This window comes from Camelus ferus, chromosome 19 (assembly GCF_009834535.1).
Source record: "Camelus ferus isolate YT-003-E chromosome 19, BCGSAC_Cfer_1.0, whole genome shotgun sequence".
Classification (NCBI taxonomy): domain Eukaryota; kingdom Metazoa; phylum Chordata; class Mammalia; order Artiodactyla; family Camelidae; genus Camelus; species Camelus ferus.
The window spans coordinates 18,174,879-18,201,837 of record NC_045714.1 but is presented as its reverse complement, the minus strand read 5'-3'; the positions used below and the strand labels follow the sequence as shown (position 1 = coordinate 18,201,837).

Sequence of the window (26,959 nt, the reverse complement as noted above, 5' to 3'; positions counted from 1 at the left end):
TTACAGTGAGTGAGGGCTTCACAGGGAGGCCATGAGGGCCAACACAGAGAGCATGACAAAGGCCACCCCTCTGTGGGGTATGGTTTACCATTGTGTCTCATATTTCCCCAAACTCCAGGGGAACCTCAGCTCGTGGGCTGCTTACCTTCTTATCGGCTTCCACTGAGGAGTGCTCTGCACTGGGCAACAGAAAAGCAATTGTGGCCACAAGGATCTGTGCAAAAGACAAATCCCCAGTCAAACAGACCGTAGTGAGGGTTTTGGGAGCCATGTATGCAATCAGAGTCCCAGGATGGCCCTGCCACTGAGCCCAGCCTGATGCCAACTCCTAGAGGAAGCTGACAAAAAGCCAAGAGTCATTTTAGAGATGTGTGTGCTCCTGAAAACCAGCAGAAGGCAATGGGGCCAGGCTGGCGGCAAAATCAGGGGCATCAGAGAAAGGAGTATGTCTCTCTGGACTCACACAATTTCCATCATCGGTCTCCACGCTTTTCACAATGAAAGCAAAAAACACTTCCAAAAATAATTATGAAAATGCTCCCATTTGATAATTTTCTCATAAATTACTCTGGGTCCCTGTCCGCCTATGGTCCCGGGGGAACAGCACCCTCTTCATTCCCACAGGTGTTCCCATGTAGGTGATAAATTATACAGCTGCCCTAAAAACCCGACTTGGCTTTCTGCAGCATCTTATCCTCCTATTGTCCGAAGCTCTACCTCAAGTCTAGGTCCCTTAAGATCGAAAATCACTCGTGATTTCTGACGGCTCTCCGAGAGAACAAAGTGACCTCACTGGTGAAATTTATCTAGGGCCAAGAGAAAAATCAACATCACGTCTTCTCTCTCCCTGAGATACCACGTCCGGATGTGTACACAGCAGGGCGTGTTTAAAGAAGCGCAGCGACAGAAGCCGGCGGGGACGCGTGCGCCTCACCACTAGGCACCTGCGGGCCGGGGGTCCTGCTTCTGCACCAGCCGGCGCCCCCCCGACAGCCCCGACCTCGGGGGCACGCTCGCTGAGAAGACCCTTCCCGTTCCCTCTCTTCCACCAACTACCCCACAGAGGGTGTGCGAGTCGCAATCTCGTTACAGCTGGGTAATCACGCTGCAGCAGAGCAGGGCCCTGTTTTACACAGCGGCCCCTCCCCGCCCCCCGCACACAGGGCATCGCAACCAGCTGCCTGCTCCTCGTTGGCACCATCCAAATTACTCGGGATGAATGAGGCCCAGTCTACAAAAGGCCTCTTTGTTGCGGTCGTGTCTGCCTTTCCAACCCCGCCAGTGTAAGACTGCCCTGGAACACTGGTGGCTTCTTACGCAGGGCCTGGAATCACAGCTGAGAAGAACCAGGGCAATTTAGTCTTAAAATGGGTGACTCGCGTGGCAATTTAACAGTCGGCCCTCTAACAATTGTTTGAGTATCCATAGTTAATTAAGTATCAAATATAATCAGAGGAAACGCTTGTGTTCTAGCATTACAGGAGGAAGACTTACTTCTGCAATTTTCCGAGGCAGAGAGGTTTCAAAGACCTGAAGCTTTTCCCAGTAGGAAACCAGCAGCTGAAGGACGTCACAGGCTACCTGGGCCACGATTTTGTTAGGAAACTGTGAAAACAGACAAACAAAAAACCACACAACCCCAAGCTAAACAACCTCACTTAGCACGTACATTATTCCCAAAGAAGAACAAAGTAGTTCTTTCTCTCCAGCACTGTTTAGGGATGCAAGTCCTGGTTCTGCATTAAATGTAAGAAAAGTGCATCTTGTTCCCAGACTGTCTGTGCATGATCCCCATTCTGCAACTGCCTCTGTCTGGACTGGCTGTGTTAACGTCCATAACGTTCTACAGAAACACGTCACTGTCGTGCAGTCACCTGGAAAGTAAAGCCACAACTTCAAGCACCTTATTCAGATCACATAAATGACAGTTCTGGCAACGGGGGGAAAATAAGACGTAGTACATTGTTGAGCATCCCCTGGGTGCCGGACCTTTTCCAAGAACTGACTCACTTTCGCACTGATAACTCTGCACTGACAGCTCTGAAGGTACACATTCCCTTCATTTTACACGCGGAGAAATGAGAATGGACCCAAAGACTTTCTATACTATGACATTAAACTTAACATACAACTGTAACATTCTAAGAAATGCAAGAAATGTGGCACTATGGGAACAGAATTCAAAGTTACGTAGATTCAATAACTGAGTATGTTTTCTGGGTCTGGCGTGAGTCCAGGGTCCTCTTCCATTTCTTGTGAGACAGCATGTCAAGAGGACAGTCCCTGGAAGGACTGCTGGCTGGGGATGTGCGAAAGGGATGACGATATCCTGACCATGGTGGGCCTCTGCCCATTCCTCAAACACTCTGCCTTATTCCTGCCTCAGGGCCTTTGCACCTGCTCCTTGCTCCACCTGGGACACTCACTCCCCAGGTCTGCATTTGGCTGGTGCTGCCACATCTTTTAGATCATGGCACCAGATGTCCTCTCCCCCGTGAGGCCACCATGCCTGTCCGAAGGCGTAGGGCCCACCCCCTGCAGCCCTTCGGTTTTGTCCCACTGCCCTGTGGAGTTTCTGTATTGCACTGAAGGCTATCAGAGCTGAACGTCCCTGCTTGTCTGCTTGTTCTTTTGTGTTTGTTTCCCCACATCTTGTTCACCATCATATTCCTAGTGCCTGGCCTGCCCCTGAGGGGGTCTGAGGGGAAGATGGAACACGAAGGGAGAGGAGGAATGGGAGTGGGCACTGGGCGTGTTTCTGCTGCATCTCAGCGGTCAAGTCATGGGGCTGAAACACGGCTGGCATGGCTCTTCCTGCTAAGCTGGAGGCAGACAAGGTGACCATGGTGACATGAAGGGAGTGGCAGACAAGAAAGACAAGAGGGCTGTGGACAGAGAAGGGTGAGGCTGGAGAGCTGGGGACAGACAGCAGAGAGAAGGCCCTGCAGAGCAGGGAGGGTGGGCTGACCCTAGGGGAACGCAGGAGCGGACAGCACCCTTCCAGGCAGCGGGCCGGGCACAGGCACAGAGGCAGGCAAGGTCGCTGTGTGTTACTGACACACGGAGCATCTCAGGGCACGTGGGGAGGAAATCACCCACTCACTGGCTCACCTAGCGCAGGCTCACGGAGTCCCCACCACATGCCAGCACTGGACTGAAAGCACAGGGGACAAGGCATACGGGGCGAGGCAGTCCCTGCTCTGAAGGAGCTGACAGCTCAGGGCAGCAGGCACGTCCACGCTGAATGCACTGGTCCGTGGGGCACGGGGTTAGGCCTGTCTGTGGATGGACCCCTCTGGCAGCCGCATGGACCAGACCTGAGGGTCCAGACTAGGGGCCGGCTGTGTAAGGACGACCCTGGGGCAGCAGGTGGGAATGAGGAAGGCTGTTCAGGACTCTGAGACCAGGACGGGCGGTGGGGAAAGGAGGGGAGACGGTCGTGATGGCCCCTCAGATGGGCTGGGAGAAGGAGCGGCTGGTGGGCTGAGGGCCGGGGCTCAGTTCAGGCCCCTCTCGGTCGGGGTGCCTGGGAGGCAGGGTCAGGAAGCCTCCAGAGCCTGAGCTGACACTTCCATCCCAGTGCCCTCAGCCCACGTCCTGGGCAGAAGGCCGGAGTCTGTAAGTATGGCTCCAGCCGAGAACAAACCACCCCCTCCCCACCACCCACATGCTGTCCCACCAGAAACAAAATCTCCGGCGGCTGGGCAGTACCTGTTCCCTCACTCCTGCAGCCACAGGCTGGTTTTCATCCACAGCCCCGGGGAGCATCTCCCTAGACTGCTGCCCGCGCCCTTCCCACACCGAGGGCACAGTCACGGCCAGGCCAGCCTTGCCAAGCGCTCCTGGAGGCGCGGCCACAGCAGAGCAGTGCCCAGAGCAGGGCGGGGCCCACGAGGCAGGAAGCCCCCCGCCCCCGCCGGGCCTCCTGCTCCTGCTGCCCCCAGGCCGGCCTGGGCCTCCCGCTCCTCTCCCTGAGCTCTCTTACACTTAACGGGAGACCGATGTGGCTGATCCCGGTCCCCTGACTTCTCAGCAGCTCAGGCTGCGGCAAGTTCCTGGGCCTTCTGCTTAGTCGCCCTCTCTGTTATTTCTAGAACGGGCAGAGTGGCAGCGTCTACGGGGGTAGGAATTCGACCGGACGGTCCACGCCTGGTGCTGGGACCCCCAACAGAGCAGGGGCTCAAAGCATGGCAGGTACATTCTGTTCTGGTTTTTTTTTTGCGTAATTACAGAAAAATTAAAGCACTTTTTGAAAATTTATAGGAATACTAAGACAGATCTGGCCCAGCGGGAGGCGAATGCCCAGCAGGTGGCAGCTCTTCTTACCGACAAAGCAAAGGGGGAAGGACCCCCTCCAAGTGCCCGGGGCCCAGCGGACATGCGCACTGGGGCGGCCACCCAGGAGCTATCCCGTCTCTCTCAGTCCTGCTGAAGAGGCCAGGGCATGACATCCCACTTCCTGGTCACTTCGGCCAGCAGCAGACAGGCGTCCTGCTGACCACAGGAGCTGCCAGCCACCAGAGGAACCCCACTTGGCCACTGGGCTTGGTCCACGGAGCTCAGGCGGTGGGCGGCCAGGCTGCAGCTGCCAGTGGGGAAGCAGCCATTGGTGGCCCCTCCCGGGACCCTCACAGGACGGTCAAGGTGGCTCTCAGAAAACAAATTTTTGTTTGTTTAAAAAAAAAAGTCCTATTTATTTATTTTGATAGAGGTACCGAGGATAGTCCCCAGGACCCCCTGCATGCTAAGCACACGCTGTACCAGTGAGCTATACCCTTCCGCCCAGAAAAATAATTTTAAATCGAAACGTCTCTGTAATGTAAGGGAAAACAGAGATCAGGCTAATTTGAACTAAAATGGTTGAACAGCTGGGATGCAGCTTAACGTCCAATACGCAGGGTGAACTGGCAGTACCTTCAAAGTGACACCAATGACATTGACAGCCTCCTTCAGCTGAGGGTGGCCCGTACGCTCCGCGAGCTCCTCACATATCCAGACCCCCAGGGAGCAGATGGCGATGCACCTTTTGAAAAAGAAGAAAATCTCTCAGGAAATATAATGCATTTTCTTAGAATTGTCAAATGACAAAATATTTCACATCTTGTTTACAAAGTCGCAAAAATTACAGATACGTTAACAAAATGTCTCCTTGAGAAAAAGATAAGGTGCCCTCAACAGACCAGTTTTCAGGACAAATAGAAATATTGGTAGTGGTTAGTAATTAAATATTTAATGAAATAGATGGTATGTGTTGTCATAGCACACATACCACTTATTTTTGCTGAAACTAATTTTTTTACATTGTATTGCTTCAAGATAATTTTGAGGGAGAATCAGAAATACGAATCTTAGAAAATTGTTAGGAATTGAATTTGTAATTGGTCTCTTTATACAATAAAACACACAATGCCTACCACAAACAGTAGACACATCCTATATTTTAGAGTAAAGAATATCTGAGTAATAACTTTTAAAATAAGTTTTACTCTTATTTATTTTAAGCAACGTGTTGAGACAAAATTATTCCTTAAGTTGCATAGCCCTTTAAAAATTACCTTTCTCAATTACATATCAATTTTAAATGTTAATTCTCTTTGGAACTGACATATTCCACTACCTTCTGCAATGATCAAAAAGTCATATTCTTCTGAATTTTTTCTGAATGCCCATATATAAAATTAAAATGTTTGCTCCCCAACCTGCTCACTTGCAGAACAAAAAGGGTCTTCAAACCACTACCTGGAATGAGATGTTCGCTGTAACGCGTATACACTGTTCTTCGGAGTAAGAGGTCACATCGCGTGCCCATCAAACCCGACACACTGCCTGGCTCTCCACACCCACCGTCCCTTTGTGGTCAATATAATTCAGCAATTAAAATCAATCTTTCTTGAGGTTCTAGAACCACCACATTTCACTGGCTTCTCACCTCTTTAAGTCAGAATGCACTACGTGCTTCAGAACAAGTTAATTAAAAACCCTTGGCCACCACGACACCTTCTACCAAAATGCACCCGGTAAAGGGGTGTGACTCCGTCCCTAGAGGCGCCGGGCACCTGCTGTTTCTCCAGCACCAGGATCACGCAGGAGGAGCCCCACGCGACTCCAACCCTCGGCCTTCCCAGCTCCAGGGTGCTGTCTGCGTCTCTCTCTCCTCTGGCCTAACTTCTGCTCTTGCTCTCAGTCTAGAAACTGCACTTTGCATCTTAGTTTGCCATCATCCCCACGTACTCTGTGTTCTTTCAAAAAGCCTCTTTACTTTCCCCCAGCTTCACTCAGACTCTGGTTGTTCAACCCACTAAAATCTATACAACTTGGAATTACGCCCAGAATCCTATCTTTATGATTTTAAGAGCCGCTCTTCCTCTGTGTGCGCGTGTGTGTGTACATATGAGTGTGTGTTCTCGTATTTTTTACAATCCATTAACCTATTTGTTAAGTGTAATTTGTTAGGAGCAAAGATCTCTCATTTCTAGGAACACCTGCATTTCTCTGTCACTGTTAGCCTTGCACCATGGAGAACACTGTGACCCGTAAAATGGTTTTATAACCTAACCTACTCTCACCTGCCTTGAGTCTTAAGCCACACTCGCGTACAACAGCTCTTCCCTGCAATTTTCTCTCTTTGAAATTCGTCATTTAACATTTCCATTTAGCGTCCTCCTATTCTGATACACGCAGTCATCCCTCACGGCTAGGAGCTCCTGTCAGTCAGGGCTCTCTGTACCCCAAGGATGTCCTTTGTGATTGTGAGTGAGTTTTATCTAACAAGACTCTTTTTCAAGCCGATGGCAATATTCCAACACACTCTCTTAACACTGTTTGCTACCATGCTATCTCATAGCACTCCAATTTATGAAACAAAAACTTACTATTTTGTCTTAACTTTAAAAAATTGTCATTCACAATCATAACTACATTTCGCTATATTCTCTCTCAGCTCTCCCCCATTTATTTGAAGCCGTGACCGTATTTCAGTCTGCTTGCTTATCTGCCCTCATGTGACTTAATTTCACTGCCTAACTCCTCTGACACGGCTAAGACAGACGGACCACAGCATACACACTTCTACTCCACTTCAACGCCACAACATTTGGTTTTCTAGTCTAAAGCAAAAGGGAAGGAAACGGTACTGCCAAGACTCGCCGAAAATTTTAATATAGTGAGTGTGGGTAAAGGAGGAATCAAAGATTTTCCCCAAGTTTCTGGACTGAAAATCTGGGAAGACCCTGAGACGAAGTCAGGACAGTTAGGCTGCAGGGGCAGGTGCGGACTCGCGGCTTCAACTGCGGTTGTGTTAAGTTTGGGTGTGCCAATGCTGGCAGACGCAGCCAGAATGTTCGCAGACACTGTTGAACGTCTCCTGAGGTACAAGACCATCCCAGTGGAGAACGGCTACCTCACATATCCACCATTTCTGTAAGTTTTGGTTTATCCTCCCTGATTAAACATACCAGGGAATGCGTGTATGTATTTATAACCTTGCTTTTTCTTACCCAAAAGGGAGTACACCATAGAGTTTTCTGCACTTTCCTCCCTTCACTTAACAATGGCACCTTTGAAAAAGTTAAGCAAAGCATTTTCCTGACATAGCCCTTACCGGACTTTCCAGTGTGTGTAAGAGTAATGTGGCGGAATAAATGGTTTTAACATTCACTGATTACACATAAATGTGTATCTTAAAATTCTAAGCGTTTACCTGGTGTTCAGCATTTACCTGGCACATTCATTTGGCTCCTCTGTGGCATTCTTCAGTAAGATACTTACGAGGTAATGCTAGAAACACAAGACGAAGTGAAATAAAAGCTCTGCTCAGTAGTTGACTCCCCACACGTTCTGTCCGTGTTCCAGGCAGTCAGGGTCTCCTGAAGGACTGGGGTGGGTGCTCTGGAGAGGCCCCCCCACCCCAGGGAGAATGTGGAGAAGGACGCGGGGCACCAGGGGGGCGGCAGGATGGTCTCTGTGGGGGCTTCTCTGGGCAGTGACGCCAGGTGTACAATGAATGCTGGCGAAGCAATGAGCCTCCCCGACAGGAAAGCCTCGGTTTTCCTTCCCTTTAATTGGATGACACCTTGTGCACTGAATTCCATGTTGCAATTGTGTGCTATAGCTAGATTAACTGACTCTGGGATTTGAAAAGCATTTTCATTGGTCCCAAAGTCAGTTGAGGAGAGAATGTTTACTTTCATTCTCCAAGGACTAATCTGGAATTTCAAAATCTTAGCAATATTTAATCAGGCCAATGATGGGGCAGAATACTGAGCTTATTTCAAGCATTTCCTATAAATTCATTTGATGCACTAATGCAGCATAATTAAACTGATAAAAATCATTACAAAGAACGGTTCATTACCTGCTTATGATTCGTAGGCATGAGAAGCAGATCTCATTAAAAAAACACCTGCGGAACCGAAGCATCAGTTACGAGTGCGACATGCTCTCAGTGCAGCTCATTCAGTCCCTCTTCACAGCCTCCTAAAGAGGCAACTACTGACACATTTAAATGCGCAGCACAACTTTCAGGGACAACAGCACAGTGCATAGTAGTAGAAGGGAGAACCACAGGCTGGAACTGGAAGGTGCTAAACCTGAGATTCAGATTGGGTCAAACGCATTCCGTACCTTGACGTCTTCTGTCCCAGGGATGAGGTCAGTCACCTCCGGCACTGACTGCAGCAGAGGGATCTCCCGGTAGGTATTTGGAAAGCAGACCAGAGACCCGAGAATGGTGAGAGCTTCTGGACGAGGTGCCTGCACGCAAAACAGGGAGTGAAACGCACGTTTTCCTTTTTGTTAGGGACGTTTGCCAAACGACAACATGTTTTACGTTTGTATGATTGTGAGAGGGAACCTTTATAATTATTTTATCCTAGATAATAAATATCAAACTATGCCTGGTTACTTCCCCCCAGGTGAACGTTTAAGCGAGAGAGGATGACCCGAATGCAAAAGCAAACTTCCAGGGAATGGAAAGTACCCCTCCCCTTGGCTGAAAACAAGCAGGGTGAGGACTGCGCCGCAGACTCGCTCAGGGTCAGGAACGCAAGTCCGGCTCAGTCCTGACTGTTTCACCTTTTTCTGTTCTGTTATCTTATTGTTCTTGACAAAGGAGAGCAAACTGGTAAATGGTATCAAGTAAATAATTTTGCTGTAAAGACAGTTCATGAAAATTCACAAGGGAGAGGGGCTCTAACTTTCGGAAGGTGGGGAAAGAGAAAAGACACCAGCTACCGAATTTCCTGCTCTACCAGGAGCTACTCAGCCAACACCCCAGGGTCTGACCTCTGGTGCGACCCAGAAGCCCCCGTTTGTCCGTTACTGGGATTTGGTGCCCATTCAAGGAGGCACTTTAATTTAGTAGCTCTCAATTCAGCCGACTTACTAGAAGCTGTGATTGGCCAAGAAGAGGGGGAGGAATCAGAATGACAAAGCTATGTCATCGGACACCCACCCGCCTGTCCATCCACCCCTCTGTCTACTTACTATCCTCTAGTAATAATGAAAACTATGGCAGCTGGCAGCTGAGTCCTCACCCTGCGCTGGGCACGGTTCTGAGAGCTGTACCGGCACCTCCTCAGACAATGCCCTCAACAGCCCGACGAAGTGGACAGACACTATGACCATCTCCGTTTCACAGGTGAGAACACTGAGGCGCAGACATGAAGCAGCCCTTCGAGTGATGGACCCTGACTGGAACCGAGGCCTCTAACTGCAGGGTCCACAGCGAGCCTGTACGGTCACGCACCCCGGCGTGACACGAGAGTTCCCCTCTCTCAGAGAGATGGGGCAAGTGCGCGGAGTCGGGCTGGGGAGGCACATGACGGCGACATGGAAGTCAGTGACGCACGTGCTGTAAGAGCTGCACCCGGGGACGTCACGGGAGCCCAGGACATTCGTTCTTTCTGGGCTTGGTTCTCATCAGCACACAGGCGAGTAGGAGACAATATAGAACACAGACAGAGTCCAGGAAACAAGTCGAGATGATGCTGCGCTCTGCTCAGCGTGGTGAGGAAGCACTGAAACCCTGCTGCCAAGGCCCCTGCGGAGTGGGACTCAGCCAGGCAGGTGGAGAGGGAGGGCCGGGCTGAGGAGGCAGGCGAGGGTGGAAAAGACACAGGTGGCCTGGGCACCACGAATTGTCACCAGCCCCGTGCCCAGCCAGAGCACGCGAGTGTGCAGGCCGGGCGTGGGGCTCTGACGCACAGAGCGGGCGACAGTGACGGCGGCTTTGTGCAGGCATCGGCCTCGGGGTGAGGTCACCTCTTGTTCACTGTCTTATTTCATTTTTTAGATACAAAAACTTGAAACAACTACAGCAAGACATCAAGACTTGCCAAAGCAGGTCAGAGAGCACACAGTTTCTCGTCACGTGAGCTCCACAGTGCCTGGTCGCAGCCGCCGCTGGCAGTGGCTCGGATGCAGCTGACAGTGCCCTGGTGCCCGGGAGCACCGCAATCACGCGGCCTCTTGGGCACCTTTCCAGGTTCCTGAGGAGGCCCAACGTCGCCAGGCTGGAACCTCTCGCTTCCTCGGGACCTAAACTCCAGGACGCTGAGCCCGCTCCTCTCCTCCACCTATGCTCACTCCTCGGGGACGCCTGGACCCGCGGACTGAAACGCCTCCTGGGTGCTGACTCCCCAGCGCATCGCTCTAGCCCAGGCTTCCTTCCCAAGGACCCGATCTGTGGCTCCGTCTCCACCGGGGGTCCAGAGGGCCTCTCGCTCTGACAAGCGCCATCTCAGCAGAGGCCTGCAATCCCGTGTGTTGCTAACCTGCCTCCATCACTCTGCCCTCCCATCTGCTGCCTTTACCTCTCTCCATGCTCAGGTTAAGAAAATCTCTGAACAGAAAAGTAGAGAGAATCTTATATCCATACACCCAACACCTAGACTCCAGACCTTACGACTCGTCTCATTTATCTCCTTTCCAGTTTTTCATTTCAATATTTAAAATTCATTTAAGTTTCCACTTTCAGTTTTAGAGCAAGTTCAAGACACTGTGTCTCCCACCCGGGGTCCTCTGGCACCCCTGAGTCCCCGCTTTGGGTTTTCCCTCCTCATCCATCGCTCCGTGACGTGCTGTGTATTCGCTGGATGTTTGCGTCCCCCACGAAGGCAGGAGTTAGGCAGCCCTTGTCACGTCTCTCCCCCCAAGCATGCCCAGTGAAACCACCTGGAGACAAAGGGGCAGCTGCGACCCTGTCCCGGTGGAAGCCGGCCACGCACAGGCTCTGTGTCAGCTTCACCTCCTCCGTGAAGACACTTCTCAGGGACGTCTCCCTCTTGTCATGCAGAACTAACGAGTCCCACACTGGTGCCCCCCACCCCGGGTTCTGGGGGTGATTCTACTGGGGCAGCCGGAGACTCACGTGCAAATATTAACACTTGGTTTGCCCGTCTGATTCCTGGAGGGTCGGAACCCTGTCACACTCACGCAGGCAGGCCCTGGCACGTAGCAGGACCACAGTCCGTGTTTCTCCAACAGACTTGTTTGTCGGCCTTCGCTCACAGCTGCCCTCTACCCACTAGGTCGTCTGGGTCTGAGCTTCACCGAAGCCACCTGCTTCCTGAGCAGGCTTAACTGTGGAGTCCTGTGTGAGCCTGGCTCGCACCGTGGGCCTCCAGGCTGAGCGCTGGACTCTGCAACCACTGGGCACAAAGCACCGGCTCTCACATACGTAAAACAAAGAGTTGCTCCACGGCTTTATGCAAAGGATGGAACAAATCTGATCATGTTTTGGCCTCGGCACTGAGCCCACAGTCAGCCCCAATTTACGCCCAGAAGAATGAGGCCTGTGTGCGGAAGTGTGTCGCCCAGGACAGGTGACTGGTACTGGTGCTGCGGGCATGGACCCCAGGCCAGACTGGACAGAGCTCCGGCATCAAGAATCGGAAGGGAATTCCAGGCAGCACCTGCCTCATGTGCACACCATAGTGCCCCCGCTGTACGCTGGGGACCTCTGGATTGGTTCTGGTTTGGGGCTGTTACCAACAGTGCCCGCGAGCACAGACCCCACCGCCTTTGGGTGCCGTGAGCCCGTGTTTGCCCTCCCTTGGCCACAGCTGCAGGTGCGCAGCAGGGGCACCCCAAGCTCGCAGTCAACTTGCGTGAACCGGCAATTCTGACATGGCAGGTATGCCCCGTTGCAACGCCTCTCTCCAGCTCCTTTATAATTTTAAGCCTCCAGTTTAAACTAAGAGAGTAATTCAAGGTAATTCCAACCGTCACTGTTTGTTTATGTAGCCCTTACATTCATATTCTCATATATTTTTCTCTCTCTTTAAAAAATGTTTTCAAAGGCTACTTTAACAGCTCATCTCGCCTGAAGGTAAACTGTTCACAGAGGATGTCCACCACACGTGGTACCACCGCTAACCAGAGCGCCGTTCTTCTTACAGGAAACTCTCAGAGCAAGTATGGGCCGTGCCAGTAAAGTATGATTTCCCTTCCTACATCCTGTATGTTTTTTCAATGCTGATTTGAATGGTTAAAAATAAATTTGAAAGTTCTTTGAGAATGATTATCCTAAAACCTTTTTGAGAAATAAGTACAGAAAGTTGTCACAGTCTTTACCAAAAAACAGCCAAACAAATGCAGTATTTCCCTTCTTCCTTCCTTTTCTTCCTCCCTTTTCTTCCTCCTGTTCTGCCCTTCGGCTCCGGTCTCTTTTCCCCACCCTTTTGCTTTTTAATTTATCCTTCTAAGAAAAAGTTAGCACATGAAAACACCAGCATGAAATACCAGCCACACAAAGTATAGGAAAACAATTTACATTTAAAACCCAGGGTTGGAGCTTGAATGTACCCTGCCCAGAAGAAATGAGTAGAATGAAAAAATAACAACGCGTCAAACCAAGTTTAGGTAGCTGGACCCTCACTGATTTCAGTGCAAGTCCCCGGCAGGCAGTAAAGCTAATTTTACATCCATTCTGAGAGGGAAGAAATGATCTGAACAGGTTAACAGCTGTACAGACGTGATGGCCCTTTAATAAACGTGTGAGAGTGTCCTCTCAAAAGGCATGAATACACTGCCCTCATAATGGAGGTAAACGTGGAGATTACAAATTAATTCCTTTCGTAGCCCTTAATGTGCATTTAGTCCACTTGATTCTAATTTTTAAGCACAAGAACTCTGCCAGAATTTTACGGCATGTTGATAAGAAAATTACATTAACTTTCTGGTTACAATTTCAGTGTTCTAACATTTTAAGAAAGTATTTCCTATTAGGCTTATAATAGCTAAGACTTAGTAATTAAATGAAACATTATTGATAACACACACCTAAAATTCTCTCTTTACCGCAGACATCTATGTCCGCGCCACCATTTACTGAAAGATGCTAATAAGAGTCTGAGGCGGGTCCCGCCTCTGACTGTGTAAATGTGCTGAAATACGAGTGAGGACACGATTCTCACACTCTGGCCTCTTGATGAAACGCCTTTCCGATACCCGGGTGTCATCCTATCCTACAATTTCACACATCAGCTGCCAGGGCGTCTCCCCGAGAGCCTGGTTTCACGTTGCACTAATGAGTCAACACCTGTTAGGAGTGGAGAAATCTGAACCTTGTTAGCGACTCTGACGCCTCCTGGGGGCCGGGCTGCCGAGCGCCGTCTCACTCACCGCCAGCGTGTCTGCACTGAGGACCCTGGCCGCGGCCGCGATGAAGTCCCCCAGCAGCATGGAGAAGCCAGGCAGACCCAGGGAGAAAAAGCGAGGTGGGCAGTGCCTTATGATGGTGTTTAAGACATCCTGGAGGGGGAGATAAGAAAACACAACCGTCACTGGCGAGAACAGAATCCCAAAGCCATCAGTTTGTCTGTACACACGACTATTGTACGATCATCTCAGAGAACAGAGACTGCGGAAATTCTTCAGTGAAAAGGGTTCCGAGAGGCGGCTCAGCCCCAGGGCTGCTGTGCTCATTTTACCGGTGGGAGAAGGGGGACACTAAGCTGGAGGATGACGCGTCCAAGATCTAAATCATGGCACTGGGCCTAGACACCTCTTCCGTCTTCCAAGGCGAGCTCCGTGGACAAGCTCCAGGAGTGTTGACGTAGACACAGAAGTAGAACCTGCAAACATCGATCACTTGCAATATTCTTCAGTTCTCCAAAGTTACAGCACACTGTTACATTAAAACCCTTAAAGCAGGCAAAGAGATGGACACATCCACACTTGCGGAGACGCCACAAGCTAAGCAGTTGGCGTGAGGGAGCGCTGTAGCGCTGTGACGGGTCACACGCTAGGGCTGGGTGGTCGGCGGGGCTCCTGGGAGAAGCGGACGGCGAGATACACGTGCCCGGTGCACGGACCACCTGCTGCTCAGGGTGCAGCGTGTAGACCATCCTCAGCCCGGAGGCCTGGTGTCCCTGGGTCTGGGGTGGCCTCTCATTGGTGGGTGGCCGGCTGGCCCCGCCCACCAGCTCTGTTCTGAGGCTGTCACCCCATTCCAGCCTCCACTCATGCCACGGTCAGGCCACATCTCTGAAGCCATCTGTGCGAGTGTTTGTGTGCAAAGGGGATTAGTCAGAAAGCCACAAACTGCTTTCATGAAGTTCTAGGTCAAGCACAGCAACCAAACGTAGCGCGTCACTACAGCTATGTGACCTGAAATCGTACACCCACAGTTAGTCACAAAATCTGAGTACAGTAAAATACTAAAAAAAAAAACCCCCAAAAAATCTCCTTTTTTTCCCCCTCAAATTTCAGTGTGGCTATTTGAAAAATCCTTTAAAATAATCCTGATTTGATTTGATTAAATTAGAGCAAAGGAGTAGCAACGTGCTAAATTCTACCCTGTTCGTCCTTTATAATAAAAATAACTTCATTTAGCAACTTGTCATCTTAAAAGAGGATTTTTATGTGTTCACAAAACATTTTTTCTAAGACTTCTTTTTTCCTAACATAGTGGGCTCATTTAGTTTCTACAAATCATACTGTTTATGTCTTTAAAATGACTGCCTAGCACTTCCTGTATTAAAGCTCATGTACAATAAATAGTTTAGCAAGTACTAATACAAGGTTTTAGCATTTCAGCAGACTTTTTCTTATACCAAAAACAAATAGAGAGATAAACAGAGAAACAGATAAAAGGGAGGAAGGAAGGAGGAAAGGAAAGAAAAATCCGAGCACCCCGCTGCTGGGTTAATGTTTAAACCTGCTGTAATCACGTCCTTGCTGCACATTAGCGTCCACAGCGGCCAAGGCAAACATTCTGGGGGCTGAGCAGATGGACGCGGCAGCTTAGAAAGTGTGTGGTCAACTCACGCTCCAAGAGCGGAACAAAAGCTCCACCTTTCTCATAACGAAGGCTCTGATTAATGCCCTGGGCTCCTCACCACACACCTGTAATTACTCACAGAGGTGCGCTCTGCGCAGGGCCCTGTCGCTGAGGATCAGGCACCGAGCCCTCGGGCAGCAGATGGGAGCGGGCTTCTGTTGACATCTGCTGCCTTGAAAGGGTTCGTGCAAACCTGGCTCGCAAGGTAGCAGAGCGCTGCGCATTTGAAGATTAACACTGCAAACAAGCGTGATGTTAACTTTGTTATGTTTGTGTTAATTCCATCTGTTGAGATGAGGAACCGAGCCTGGAACCCTGTAGATTTTTCAAATCTTTAGCACATACTTAAAAAAATCACCTATTTTCACCACTGGAATTTAGGGTTTTAATTTTTAAAAAGAAGGTAGTTTGCTAGGATAAGTTTATGGGAATCAGGAACTAAGCCCTTTCAACAAGCTGCAGCCAGAATCCGTCAATGAAACCCCTTCTGCTTCACAAGTCACACGTGCCAAGGCAATGAGCTGTATGTGGGGCATTCAAAAAAAAATTACTAAGTTGCCACTGATACTGAAGAGAGCAGAAATGCGTGCTGCGGGGATCAAGTCACTCGGCCCCCCACCCCTGGACCTCGGCCAGTCTCTTCAACGGAACCTGCTTCTGTGGGCAAGAAGATTGGAAAGAGAGGGCAAAATAACAGATGGCCAGCCTGGCCTGCCCGCCACCCACGTAAGACGGCCCCCGGGAGAAGCGGGCCCGCCGCTGCCGCCAGTTAAAGGAGCACTGGCCAGGGTGAGCGCGGGGGTTAAGGAGGGAACAAACACACGGCCGGTCGGCCAAGTTAGGGCCATATGCTTGCCTGCGCTGCTTATCCACACAGAAGCGGAACAGCCCGAAGACGGCATCTTTGTGACGGCAGTCTGAAATAAGGAATAACTGCGGTCCTCGGGAGACAGTAACTGCATCTTCCCTACGGAGGGGGGTCCCCACAGTGCTGCACTGACTTCTAGAGGGTCCTGCCTTCGCCTTCCTGCCGCACATGGGCGTCACAGTGCCAGCTGGCGTCTTTGGGAAAATGAAAGTCTTGAGACGAAACTTCCTCGACCATGTCCAGGGCGCTTCCCAAACAGCAAATATTCATGTGTGACCCTCATGCTTTTTGTCATATTCGAGTCCAAAGTGATCATTAGTTGTCTGTTTTTCAAAGTAACTCACTTCAAAAAACATGTAACTAAGATTATTCTGGAAAACTCGTATCCTGTGTCATAAATAGAATATACCGCTGAAGTCGGTACCACCACGGTAAGCCAAGGCCACTGAGTTTGTGCTAAGCACCGCAGTCTGACGGGGCGCTCCTTGTCAAGAGGAGGTCAGAGAAGCACTGTGCCCACTGCAGCCGGCCTGCCCGGGGCCACCGTCCCTGGGGAGCGAGTCCCTGCCACTCAGGCTCCCCGCTCTGTGCCCGCAGTGGGGATGCCCCGTCCTCAGGTCAGACTCTGACACGGTACACGGTGCAAAGAGCTGCAGCGCTGGGACACAGGCCAGGGGTCAAGGCCTCGCGATGCGACCGCGGGCAGACCGCGTCCTGCTCGGGTTTCACGTTTCTCTCCCACGAAACAGGCTGATGCCCCTACAGACTTCGTCTAACGGGAGAGGGGACACGCGCCTTTGCAAACTGAAAAGGCTCGCACACAAGTCAGCAGGGCGACAAGAAGAAACACCATTGTAAAAAAGAGAAGGCTGATCAAGGATTTTCACCTTCCAGAATCTAATTCGTAGAATTCACTGAACGATGCTCTGCTGATACTCAGAAAGAAATTTTGAAAACATTTCAAAGGTGGCCCTGAAGCCTCTTACGTGACATTTTCCCAGAAATTAAAAAACTAAAAATTAATGCTCTCAAGTAACATCCTTAGCGAAGAGTCACAGCAGCTGGCCGTGGAGTATACAATTTCTAAAGCGAATAACGAAATAAAGGCAGGAAGACTCTGTTTTTAGATTCCCCAGAGTCCATTCTTCTACGCTGTTCTAAAATTTACCCCGATTAAGTGACTCTGGTAGCAAAAACTAGTTTCTTTTCTATATTCTAAACAGACTGAAAAACAGTCAGCGAAACAATTAGCTCACTGACAAGCGGGCTCTAGCACAGGAACGAGGTGTGTCCTCGAGGATTGACCAGCATGATGCTCCTGCATGTGCTTTTGTTCAAAGGAAATAAAATCCAATCTGCAAAACGCTGCAGTATGATGAACAGACCACCAGGCTGGCACTTTCCTCCCATTTTGGGTTAAAAGTCCACACGGATGCTGCACACTGAGCGTGAAAACGAGATGGTCAGATGATAACTGTGAATTTGCAGCTTATCAAAAGATTCTGGTTTATGAGAAAGTAACTGGTGAGAACATCTGTCTCCCATCACGGCTCTCACAAAAAATCAGGTAATTCAAACAGAGGCGTGCTGCCGCCTCGCCCCCAGAGCACAGTTCTATAAACGCGAACCGCACTCAGCCTAGTAAACGAATCGCTTTAATTGAATGCTATGTACACAGTAACTGGAAAAACCGTAAGTGATAAGAAAAACATATGGTGATGGCGACAGAAATTGGTTTATTCATTTTGCATAGTGTTGTTCCTTTAGTTCTCTTATAATTGACCTTTAGAACGATAAATGTGTAAAATAATTTTGTTTATTATGGCTCCAAACCTTCCAACAATTACACAAAATGAAAATTTAAAAGGAAGGATTCGTTCTGGAAGCATTTCCATTGTTGACATAATTGCACAGCGATAATTTAGTGCCCGTGTTGTTATGGAAAATAAAAAAAGGGCCATTACAGGCCATTTCCATTTAAAATATTGCACAGTGGTGTCAAAAATGGGGGAAAATGTTCACTTTAAAGCAGTTTAAAATGGATTAACCCTGTAAACAGAAACATTTCAGCACAGTGTTCTGTGAAATGCAAATGTTCACGAAGCAGCCGTCCCTCAAGCAGGACTAGAAACGTCGCGTCTGCACTTTCGCACCAAGCACGTATATATGATTCACTTAATGCTTGCGCAGGGCCCAGCAGATGATGGCTGTAACACAATAGCCGGCCATCTGCCTCCCTGCCTCCTGCGCGGACACGCCTGCTTCCCGGGAGCAGACAGAGCCCAGAGTCACCCAGACCGTCCAGGAGGCCACGCAGGGTCGTTCAGAAATGAACCTGCGTACCTGAAGTCACCAAGCGCCTCCTTTAATGTTTTACTTTAAGGAAACCAAGAGGCTAGATGGTGAATGGTTGCATTGCTGTTTTTCAGAGAAGGTACCTGTCCTTTACCCAGGAAACTCTGTGGGAAGGTCTTTTGTTGGGTGAGGTGGGGAGTGTTCCGGGCTGGTTGTCCCATCCATCCGGTTAACAGAAAGACCCTCCTTCAACCTAAGTGGACCAATTACCAAAAGATGTGAATGTGGAGGGACCCTTGTAATTTTACACCTGGATATAATTTTTTTTTAGCAATTAAAAAGGCAGGCCCGATCTGGCAGTACTTCAGGACATATTTCTACGTCTCGATCATCACCTTATTGGCAAAGCTCAGAAATGCTGAGTGACAAAGAAGTCCTGGAGACCAGAAGGACAGATCTGAAGAGCACCCCAGGTGCCAAGGCCTGGTCCTCTGCCTTCTGCCCCCTCAGCACTGACACAAAGACCTCCTCGACACACCACCTGCCTCTTCACTCTGCACTGCTTCCCGCAGGGGTTTCTGTTGCTAAAAATAAAGCCTTTCTGATGATGGCCTTTAAGAAAAGCACCACAGATCACATCACAAGCACTGCGCTTCCAGAAAAGTCAGTGGAAGTCCAAACACGGCAGGACAAAGCTACAATTACTTTCAAGATCTGGGCCAAGGAGTACTACGGTATGTGCTAGACATTATCTGCTCCAGCGGCAGAGTATGGTGTGATCTGCTTGGAGAGAAGGCAGAGATTTTCATAAGTGCTGGACACATGTGACTTCCCTGGGTGTAACTGTTACCAAGGCCAGGAGAAATAGGGCAGGAGCAATTGGGTTCTGCAGCCAGAGAAACAAAATCGCTTCTTGCTTCTCACCACGAAAAATGCTGCGGAGAAGACACTGAGCTTCCTCGACAGCAGCTGGCAGAGGAAAAAAGGAGTGATAGACAGAACTTCCGATGGTCGGAAGAGCTGCTCTGACCATTTGCGTGGGATCCGAACAGGCGGGCAGACGGCAGAGAAAAGTCCCCGCCACCCTGAAGCCCTGAAGGGGAGCCTCGGATATTTGCATGACAGCTTCACGATTAATCCCAAACTCGGCTCCCTTGCACTGACCAAGAATGCCTGCCTGCTTCAGGGAAAGGGGGAGACTGGCTGGTTAACTGATTTTAAGAAATTCGCTGCATGAATTTTATCCGACACTGGAGTTGAGATGTCACCAGGTGGTCTTAACTGCTTCTTTTCTTTTTGCTGTTTGCATAAGCTTTAGATGTAATCTAGATGTGAAACACTTGCACTGTACAGTGGTTTTTAGTATATGCATAGACTTGTGCACCGTCACGACCATCTAATTTGAGGGCTGTCCCCCACTGAAACCCTCTTCTCATTATCGGTCCGTCTCCAGTCCCCTTCCACCAGGCAACTGCCGTCTCCCTGCTGTCTCTGTGGAATATACCTACGTGGGATATTTAAGATACGGAGTCATATGATACGTGGTGCTTTTTTATCTGACTTCTTTCACTTGGCACGATTTTAAAGCTCATCCACATGGCAGCTGGAGCAACACTTCGGTCTTTTTAACGACCAAATAATTTTCCACTGTATGGACAGACCCCATTTTTCTTACCCTTCCATCAGTTGATGGACATTTGGGATGTTTCCACCTTCCGGTGACTGCAAATAGTGCTACTATGAAAATCTGTGTACAAGCTTCCTTTGAACACCTGTTTTTAATTTTGGGGGGTCTATACCCAGGAGTGGAATTGCTGGATCATACGTTTAACTTTGGAGGACCTGCCAAACTGCTTCCCATCGCAGTTTCACCATTTAATTCTTACCACTAAGGTGTGAGGGGCCCAGTTTCTCCACTTCCTCATCGACATCTGCTACTTTCCATGCTCTGGTTTTGAAAAGGATTCCAGCCATCCTGGTGAGTGTGAGGTGCTAACCTCACCGTGGCATTCCCGTTAGTAACCACTGATGTTGAAAAGGTGTTCATGTGCTTATTTGGCAATTATTTTATTTTCTTTGGAGAAGTGTTTAAGTCCTTTACCCATTTTTAAATTGGGCTGTCTTTTGTTGTTGAGTAGTAAGACTTCTTTTTATGCATTCTTATCAGATACATGATTTGCAAATAATTTCTACCATTTGGTGGGCTGTCTTTTCACTTGCTTGATAGTATCCTTTGATGCCAAAAGACTTTAATTTTAATGAAGTATAATTTATCCATCTTTTTTCTTTTGTTACTTGTTCTTCTGGTGTAATGTCTTAGAATCCAATGCTAAGCCCCAGGCCACACAAATTCCTCCTATCTTTTTTTCCTAAAAGTTTTATACTTTCAGCTCTTACACTTAGGTCTTTGATCCATTTTGAGTTAATGTTTATGATGTGAGGTAGGGCTGCAACCTCACTCTTCTGCATGTGGAAGTCGGTTGTCCCAGCACTACTTGTTCAAGAGCATGTGCCTTCCCCTCTGAACTGTCTTGGCACCCTCGTTGAAAATCAGATGACCACAGACATACAGGTTTATCTCTCAGTTCTAGTCCCTCGATCTGTGTCTGACCTTTTACCCGTACCACACTCTTCTGATTACTGCAGCTTTGCAGGAGGTTTTGAAATAGGGGAGTGAGTCCTCTAACTCTGTTCCTCTATTTCACGATTGTTTTGGCTATTCAAGGTCTCTTGCAATTGCCTATGAATTTTAAGATAAGCTTTTCCATTTCTGCAAAAAAGGACACTGGAATTTTAATAGGAATTGCGTTGAATTTGGAGATCAATTTAGGGAGTACTGTCATCTTAACAGTATTAAATATTCCAACCCAGAAATACAGGGTAACTTCCCATTTGTCTTCTTTAATTTCTTACAGAAATGTTTTGTAGTTTTCAGTGTATACTTCTCATACTTCTTTGGTTATATTTATTCCTAAATATTTTGTTCTTTTTGATGCTACTGTAAATGGAAATATTTTCCTAATTTCACTTTCGAATCATCCGTTGTGGTGTACAGAAATACAGTTGACTTCTGTATATAGATCTTATATTCTGCAACCTTATTGAATTCACTTACTCGTTCCAATAGGGTTTTTTTTTTTTTTCGGTGTGTGGCCTTAGGGTTTTCTATATACAAGATCATTTTATCTGTGAGTATAAATAGCTTTTCTTTTCTTTCCTTCTACGTCACTCTCTTACCTAATTGTCTCAGCTCGAGTCTCCAGCACGCTACTCAGTAGAAGCAGTGAGAACAGACATCCCCACGTTTGTTCCTGATCTTAGGGAGAACATGGAAGTTTAAAATGGAAAAGCCTGCTGTTTCTTTGGCAGAAAGAAAGCCAGGACCTGTGATGGGGCATCCAAACCCAGAGTGACCTTTTCTCAAAACGTTCTTGGAGATCAGTGAATCAGTGTGAGGATGCTCAGGGCACTGGGAGACTGGGGGCTCTGAGAAGGGCCTTAGCCTCCGTCCCACGAATGGGTCTTTCCTTCAGCCTCAAGTTGTCAGCAACGTGAGCAACCTACAAAGCCCCCTTTACTCTGACAAGCACAGCTCCCTGCTTGCAGCTCCTGGATCGCGAGGGGCTGTTTCACACGTGTTCCTGTAACGGGCCCTTCGCAGCTCACTGGGGGACTGACAGGGAGGTGGTAAACCCATCAGGAAATTCTGGCACGTTTATGATCCCACAAGACGCGGGCAGCTGCTGGAGGGTCACAGAGAGAAGTCCTACCAGCTGCATCCATCCTGCCCTGAGGACGCCTGGGCCTGCCTATGTAATGACTGCGTCGTGACCCTGATACGCCGCAGACCCACACCATTACAGTTGGCACAACAGGCCGGCTTAATGAGGCTGAGGCAGGCGCTCCGGAGCAGTGATTAACCCCTCGCGACGAGACTTGAGCAAATGAGGGCTTTGCGGAGCCGCTGCCGGGAAGGGGTGGGTGGGAGCACGAGGCTGCATCAGACCCACACGCGCAGAAAGTGCTCGCAGATGCCTGGCCACGGGTGTTGCCCTCTGAAACAGGACCGCACTTGACGGCCAAGGCCGCCGGCCACAGCTGCGGGGCGAGTCGGCGCATCCTGGGAATTTACGAGGGGCCGGGTCGGGGGGTGGGTGAGGGGGGTAGAGGATACCAAAATCTGCTTTATCTGAGGCAACCAGCTGTTGTTTCAGAAGAGGCCAACCTGAGCCCAGTCTCTCCTCTCTCCTTGCCCCGGCCTCTGCAGCTCTCACGGCATTCTGGGGTGGAAGCGAAGCAAGGCGTCCCGGCCATCAGTGCTGACAGGATGGCTAGAAGTGTACCTGCACAACCAGGCAGGCGCCTAAAGAATCACTGAGGTGGGGTCAGTGAGACACGGGCACGTGCAGGCCGCGTAGGTACCAAAGGCCGGCAGCCACGCTGCTTCCCAGCTGTGCTCTTCCTCCCGTCTCAGGAATGCATCGGCCACAAATATATTCTCCTTAGGATATTAAAAAGAAATCCCTGGACGAAACCACAGGCTTGACACACGCAGGCTTCCTAAGGCCGCGCTGGGGGGTGCAGCGAAGGTGAGATCAACTGACGCCGCCACGCAGGACCGTCAGCTCACCCACTCGACCTCACCTGAGGTCAGTCAGGGCCAGAAAGTGGCCAAGGTCTGGACTCAAACCTGAGCGTGTTCCTCTTCTTTATAAAGAGAAAACGTGAACTCGGGGTCAGAGAAGCAGCACCGGACACCCGCCGCGGGCAGCACAGCGCCGTCCTGACGTCACTCAGCTCTCGCGCACAAATTTTCCTTTCGCCTCATTCACTTTGCCTGATAATCATTAGAAAATGCAAATATACTTTTCAAAGCTCCCCTTCCTAGTGAAGTCAATAAATGACTGCTGTGGCTGATCAACGTGCTTCCAAAAAAGCCTGCCTGACACAGCCTGCCTCGCACGAGGGACCCGGGGATGCTGTCTTCAAAGTAAGAAGGAGCTTCCACCAAAGACTCTCCTTAGGAGACTGCTAGAAACAAACTCACACGTGCGCACGCGCGTGTGTGTGTGTGTGTGTGTGTACACAGGCACCAGTGCGGGGTGGGGGCTGTTGGAAATATTCAATGGGAAGACACCAAGAAATTCCCCAGGATTGCAACAAGAAATCCAGATTCCTATTTTCCCCTCAAAATGAGCACTAGAAAACCCACACCAGCTGGGGCTTCAGCTCCACTTACGAGACCCGGGCTGTCAGAGCCTGGCGTCTGGTGCCTTTAACATGGCCTCCTTCTCACTGGCTGGAATCGGCACACCAGGGTTCTCAGGCCCGCTTGGTGGTGCCGGGTTTTCTGCTGGCTGCTTCCCAGTCTGTGACCAGGAACAGCTTAAAGAGGGAAAACGACTTCTGTGGGAGCTTCCCCGTCTTCTGGCGTGTCTGCGCTCCAGAAAACAAATCAGCTCTGGGGTATGATTACTATTTATTCTGTTCATTCTAGGATAACACAAAACGCATGTTTTCTAGCTTCCTTAAGAGTAAAATTATTCCACCTGCACATAGGAGTGAAGTTGAAGCTTTCAACATTTTTGTGTTCTCTAAAAAACCAAAAAAGAAAAAGAAAAAGGCAACCTGGAGGTCCTTCGAGTCCAGGAGGCTACAGCGCATCCTGCCTACGAGGGATGGAGGATGAGGAGTGGTCCAAGCTGGCATCAGTTTTAGTTTCTGCTCTGGCCACAGAATCACACCTACTGCTGCTACTTTTTTCGTAATTTAATTTGTGTTTGGACAAAGAGCTCCCAAGAATAACTGAAATTTGAGAGAAAAATCCCAAAGGGAGCCAGCTCTGTCAGCTCGATTCTGAAGAAACCTCAGGCCAGAACTACTAACGAAGCAGCAGTGCTGGCCACGCTGAGACGCCGCCGGCTGCCCGGCCCACGGTGAAGACCCCGCCCCACGGGGGGAAGGAGTCAGACCCCCCAGAATGACTGATGCAGTCGACACACAGCTCATCGCTTCAAATTCGAGGAATATCTGATTAACAGCTTGGTTTTTAATTTACACATGATGAGATTCATTTGGGAGGCTTAAAATATACTTTCTTTTTTCCCTTAAACGAAGTTGCTTCCAGGCAGATGCCGGAGGGAAGGAGGAAGCAGGAAGAGGAGGGATCTGGAGATAAGACTCTTAAGGGACACCACTGACTACCCTCTGACCTTGGGCAGGTACTTTACTCTTGAGCAAGCACTTGTGCAAGGAGAATGGAAATGCAGCCCGCCCCACGGGGTCCGGACACGGGGCAAAGGACCCTGCCCCACGGGGCCCTGACTTGGGGCAAAGGACCCCACCCCACGGGGTCCGGACACGGGGCAAAGGACCCTGCTCCACGGGGCCCTGACACGGGGCAAAGGACCCCGCCCCACAGGGCTCTGACATGGGGCAAAGGAGACTGACAGGGAAGCATTTTGTAAATTTTAAAGCTTCATGTATCATTGTTACTATTAAATTACAACAGCATTTCAAATCATAATCGTATTAAAATATTAATTTTGAAGGATCAATTGAAAATTAAGACTTCAAATCAACTTGTTCTAAAATCTATTCATTAAAAAAAGAGTCTGACATAGAAAACAAACTTATAGTTACCAAAGGGGAAAGGAGGTAGAATAAATTAGGAGTTTGGGATTAGCACACACACACTATTATATACAAAACAGATAAACAACAAGGACTTACTGTACAGCAGAGGGAACTATATTCAATATCTTGTAATGGCCTATAATGAAAAAGAATATGAAAAGGAACACACATGCGTGTGTAACTGAATCACTGTGCTGTGCACCAGAAACTAACTCAACGTTGTAAATCGACTATACTTCAATTCTGAAAGTCTGAAACGAAAAACAAGTCATTCTGGCAATTCCATATAAAAATATCTAACAGTTTCTGAAGGCACCACGTCAGCCGCTGTGAGGGGAGGGTACAGATGCCCCGACTCCCAGCCATGACCTCTTAGGGGTAGGGGACGCTCTGCACAGTTGAGTGAGGCCAGGCCAAGAGCACGGGGGCCCTGGAGGGGGAGGCAGCCAGCGCTCCAGGGGGACCCAGGGAAGGGAAGCCGATGGGTGACACAGAGGCACAGGGTGGTCTTGACAAAAGCGTCACACGCACGTGTTCAAAGAAAGACTCAAGCGAAAAAAAAAAAAAAAAGGTGGGTATTTTACTTCAACGTCTTATTACCACAAGGGTCTCTTTTGCCAACGTTTCTCCAGCCCACAAATACCTACCGAGGAGTATTTTTCCACGGAAGAACAAGAGAAACCTGTGGTTTATTACTCCGCTAGAAAACAGTGTTCTCTCTAAGATGTGTGCCAGTAAACAGCATTAATCGCCGAACAACCTGCAGGTACCACACCACGACCTATTGTCGTGTGCTAAAAAGAAGTCAGCAGAAAAAAAGAGATTATTCCCCACAGGAGCACACTTCCTCCCAGAAACACAACCTGCAATTTAAAGTGCTGTCTTAACGCGCTTTCCCTGTACCCAAAACCTAACCTTTATGGGCCATGAATCACAGTCATGATTTAAAATCTCATACATTCAAAAATCGCTCCTTTCCAAGTGGGGGTCAAAGCACCCCCTCCCCAAGTCACAAGCAGCGTTCGGGGTGTCAGAAGCTGTCTCTGTCTCTCGTTTCTTCTCTGCCTAAAGAAAAACATGAATTTTCTTAAAATCTTCATCAAGTTCTAAATGGGAAATGATGATCTTGCAGGTCAACAAGCAAAATTCCAACGGGGACCCCTTCTGCCGTCACGGTACTGGGGCCACTGATGGCCGAGCTGTGCTCACCTCTCTAAGGCCACGCAGGGAGTTGTCAGGTCCCCACATCACAGGACGAGAACCTCAAGCCAGAAAAGCCTATGAGGTCACGCACTCAAGGAAGCAGCGACTTAGCCAGGCCAGGCCTCAAGCCTGACAGAGGGTGTCCCTTGGGGCGGCCAGGCCAGGTGGCCTCGGACAGACACTATAGAGCATGAGAGCCTTGCAAACCCCAAATCAGTCGCCTGCCCTGTTTGGCCTGGATGCTGGGTTGGAAAGTTCTGCGGGGAGCGCTGCTGAGCAACGCCTGCCCACCCCACAGGTGGGACGGCCTGATCTCTCCCCAAGACGTGGCGCCAGACACTGGAAGAAGGCAATGACCTTAGCCTGTGGGCCATCCCTTCTCCACGTGGGCCGTGCTCTGGTCACCCTCCTTCTGGCCAGCTCCTTGGGCCCCGCAGCCCTGCCCCTCTGTCCACGCACGGGACTGGGCTCCGGACACAACACACCTCAGCCGTTTCTCGTGTCATCTCTGAATGAATCAGCTCACTCCATGTTTTACTTCTGATGTTGATTTTTTAAAAACAAATTCAGAATCTTACAAGTTGAACCATGTGAAATTACACCCCCTCTTTCTTTTGAGAAACAGCCCAGTCGTGGCGATTTCCATACAGGTCAACCTGAAACATTTGCCTCTC

At 49.4% G+C, this 26,959-nt stretch overlaps 1 protein-coding gene across 2 annotated transcripts in view; it reads right to left on the bottom strand.

Moving 5' to 3' along the window:
- Nucleotides 1–26,959, bottom strand: part of RALGAPA2 (Ral GTPase activating protein catalytic subunit alpha 2) — a 265,476-nt gene that overhangs the window by 104,847 nt on the left and 133,670 nt on the right. The window contains exons 24-29 of one of the 2 annotated variants that reach the window (XM_032461744.1): nt 13,624–13,752; nt 8,623–8,751; nt 7,718–7,776; nt 4,915–5,023; nt 1,495–1,605; nt 146–214 (exon numbers count right to left, since the gene is read on the bottom strand). In XM_032461744.1, coding sequence (XP_032317635.1) covers nt 146–214; nt 1,495–1,605; nt 4,915–5,023; nt 7,718–7,776; nt 8,623–8,751; nt 13,624–13,752 — 606 coding nt within the window. The remainder of the gene's footprint in view (nt 1–145; nt 215–1,494; nt 1,606–4,914; nt 5,024–7,717; nt 7,777–8,622; nt 8,752–13,623; nt 13,753–26,959) is intronic. The other variant, XM_032461746.1, reaches the window with a different exon arrangement.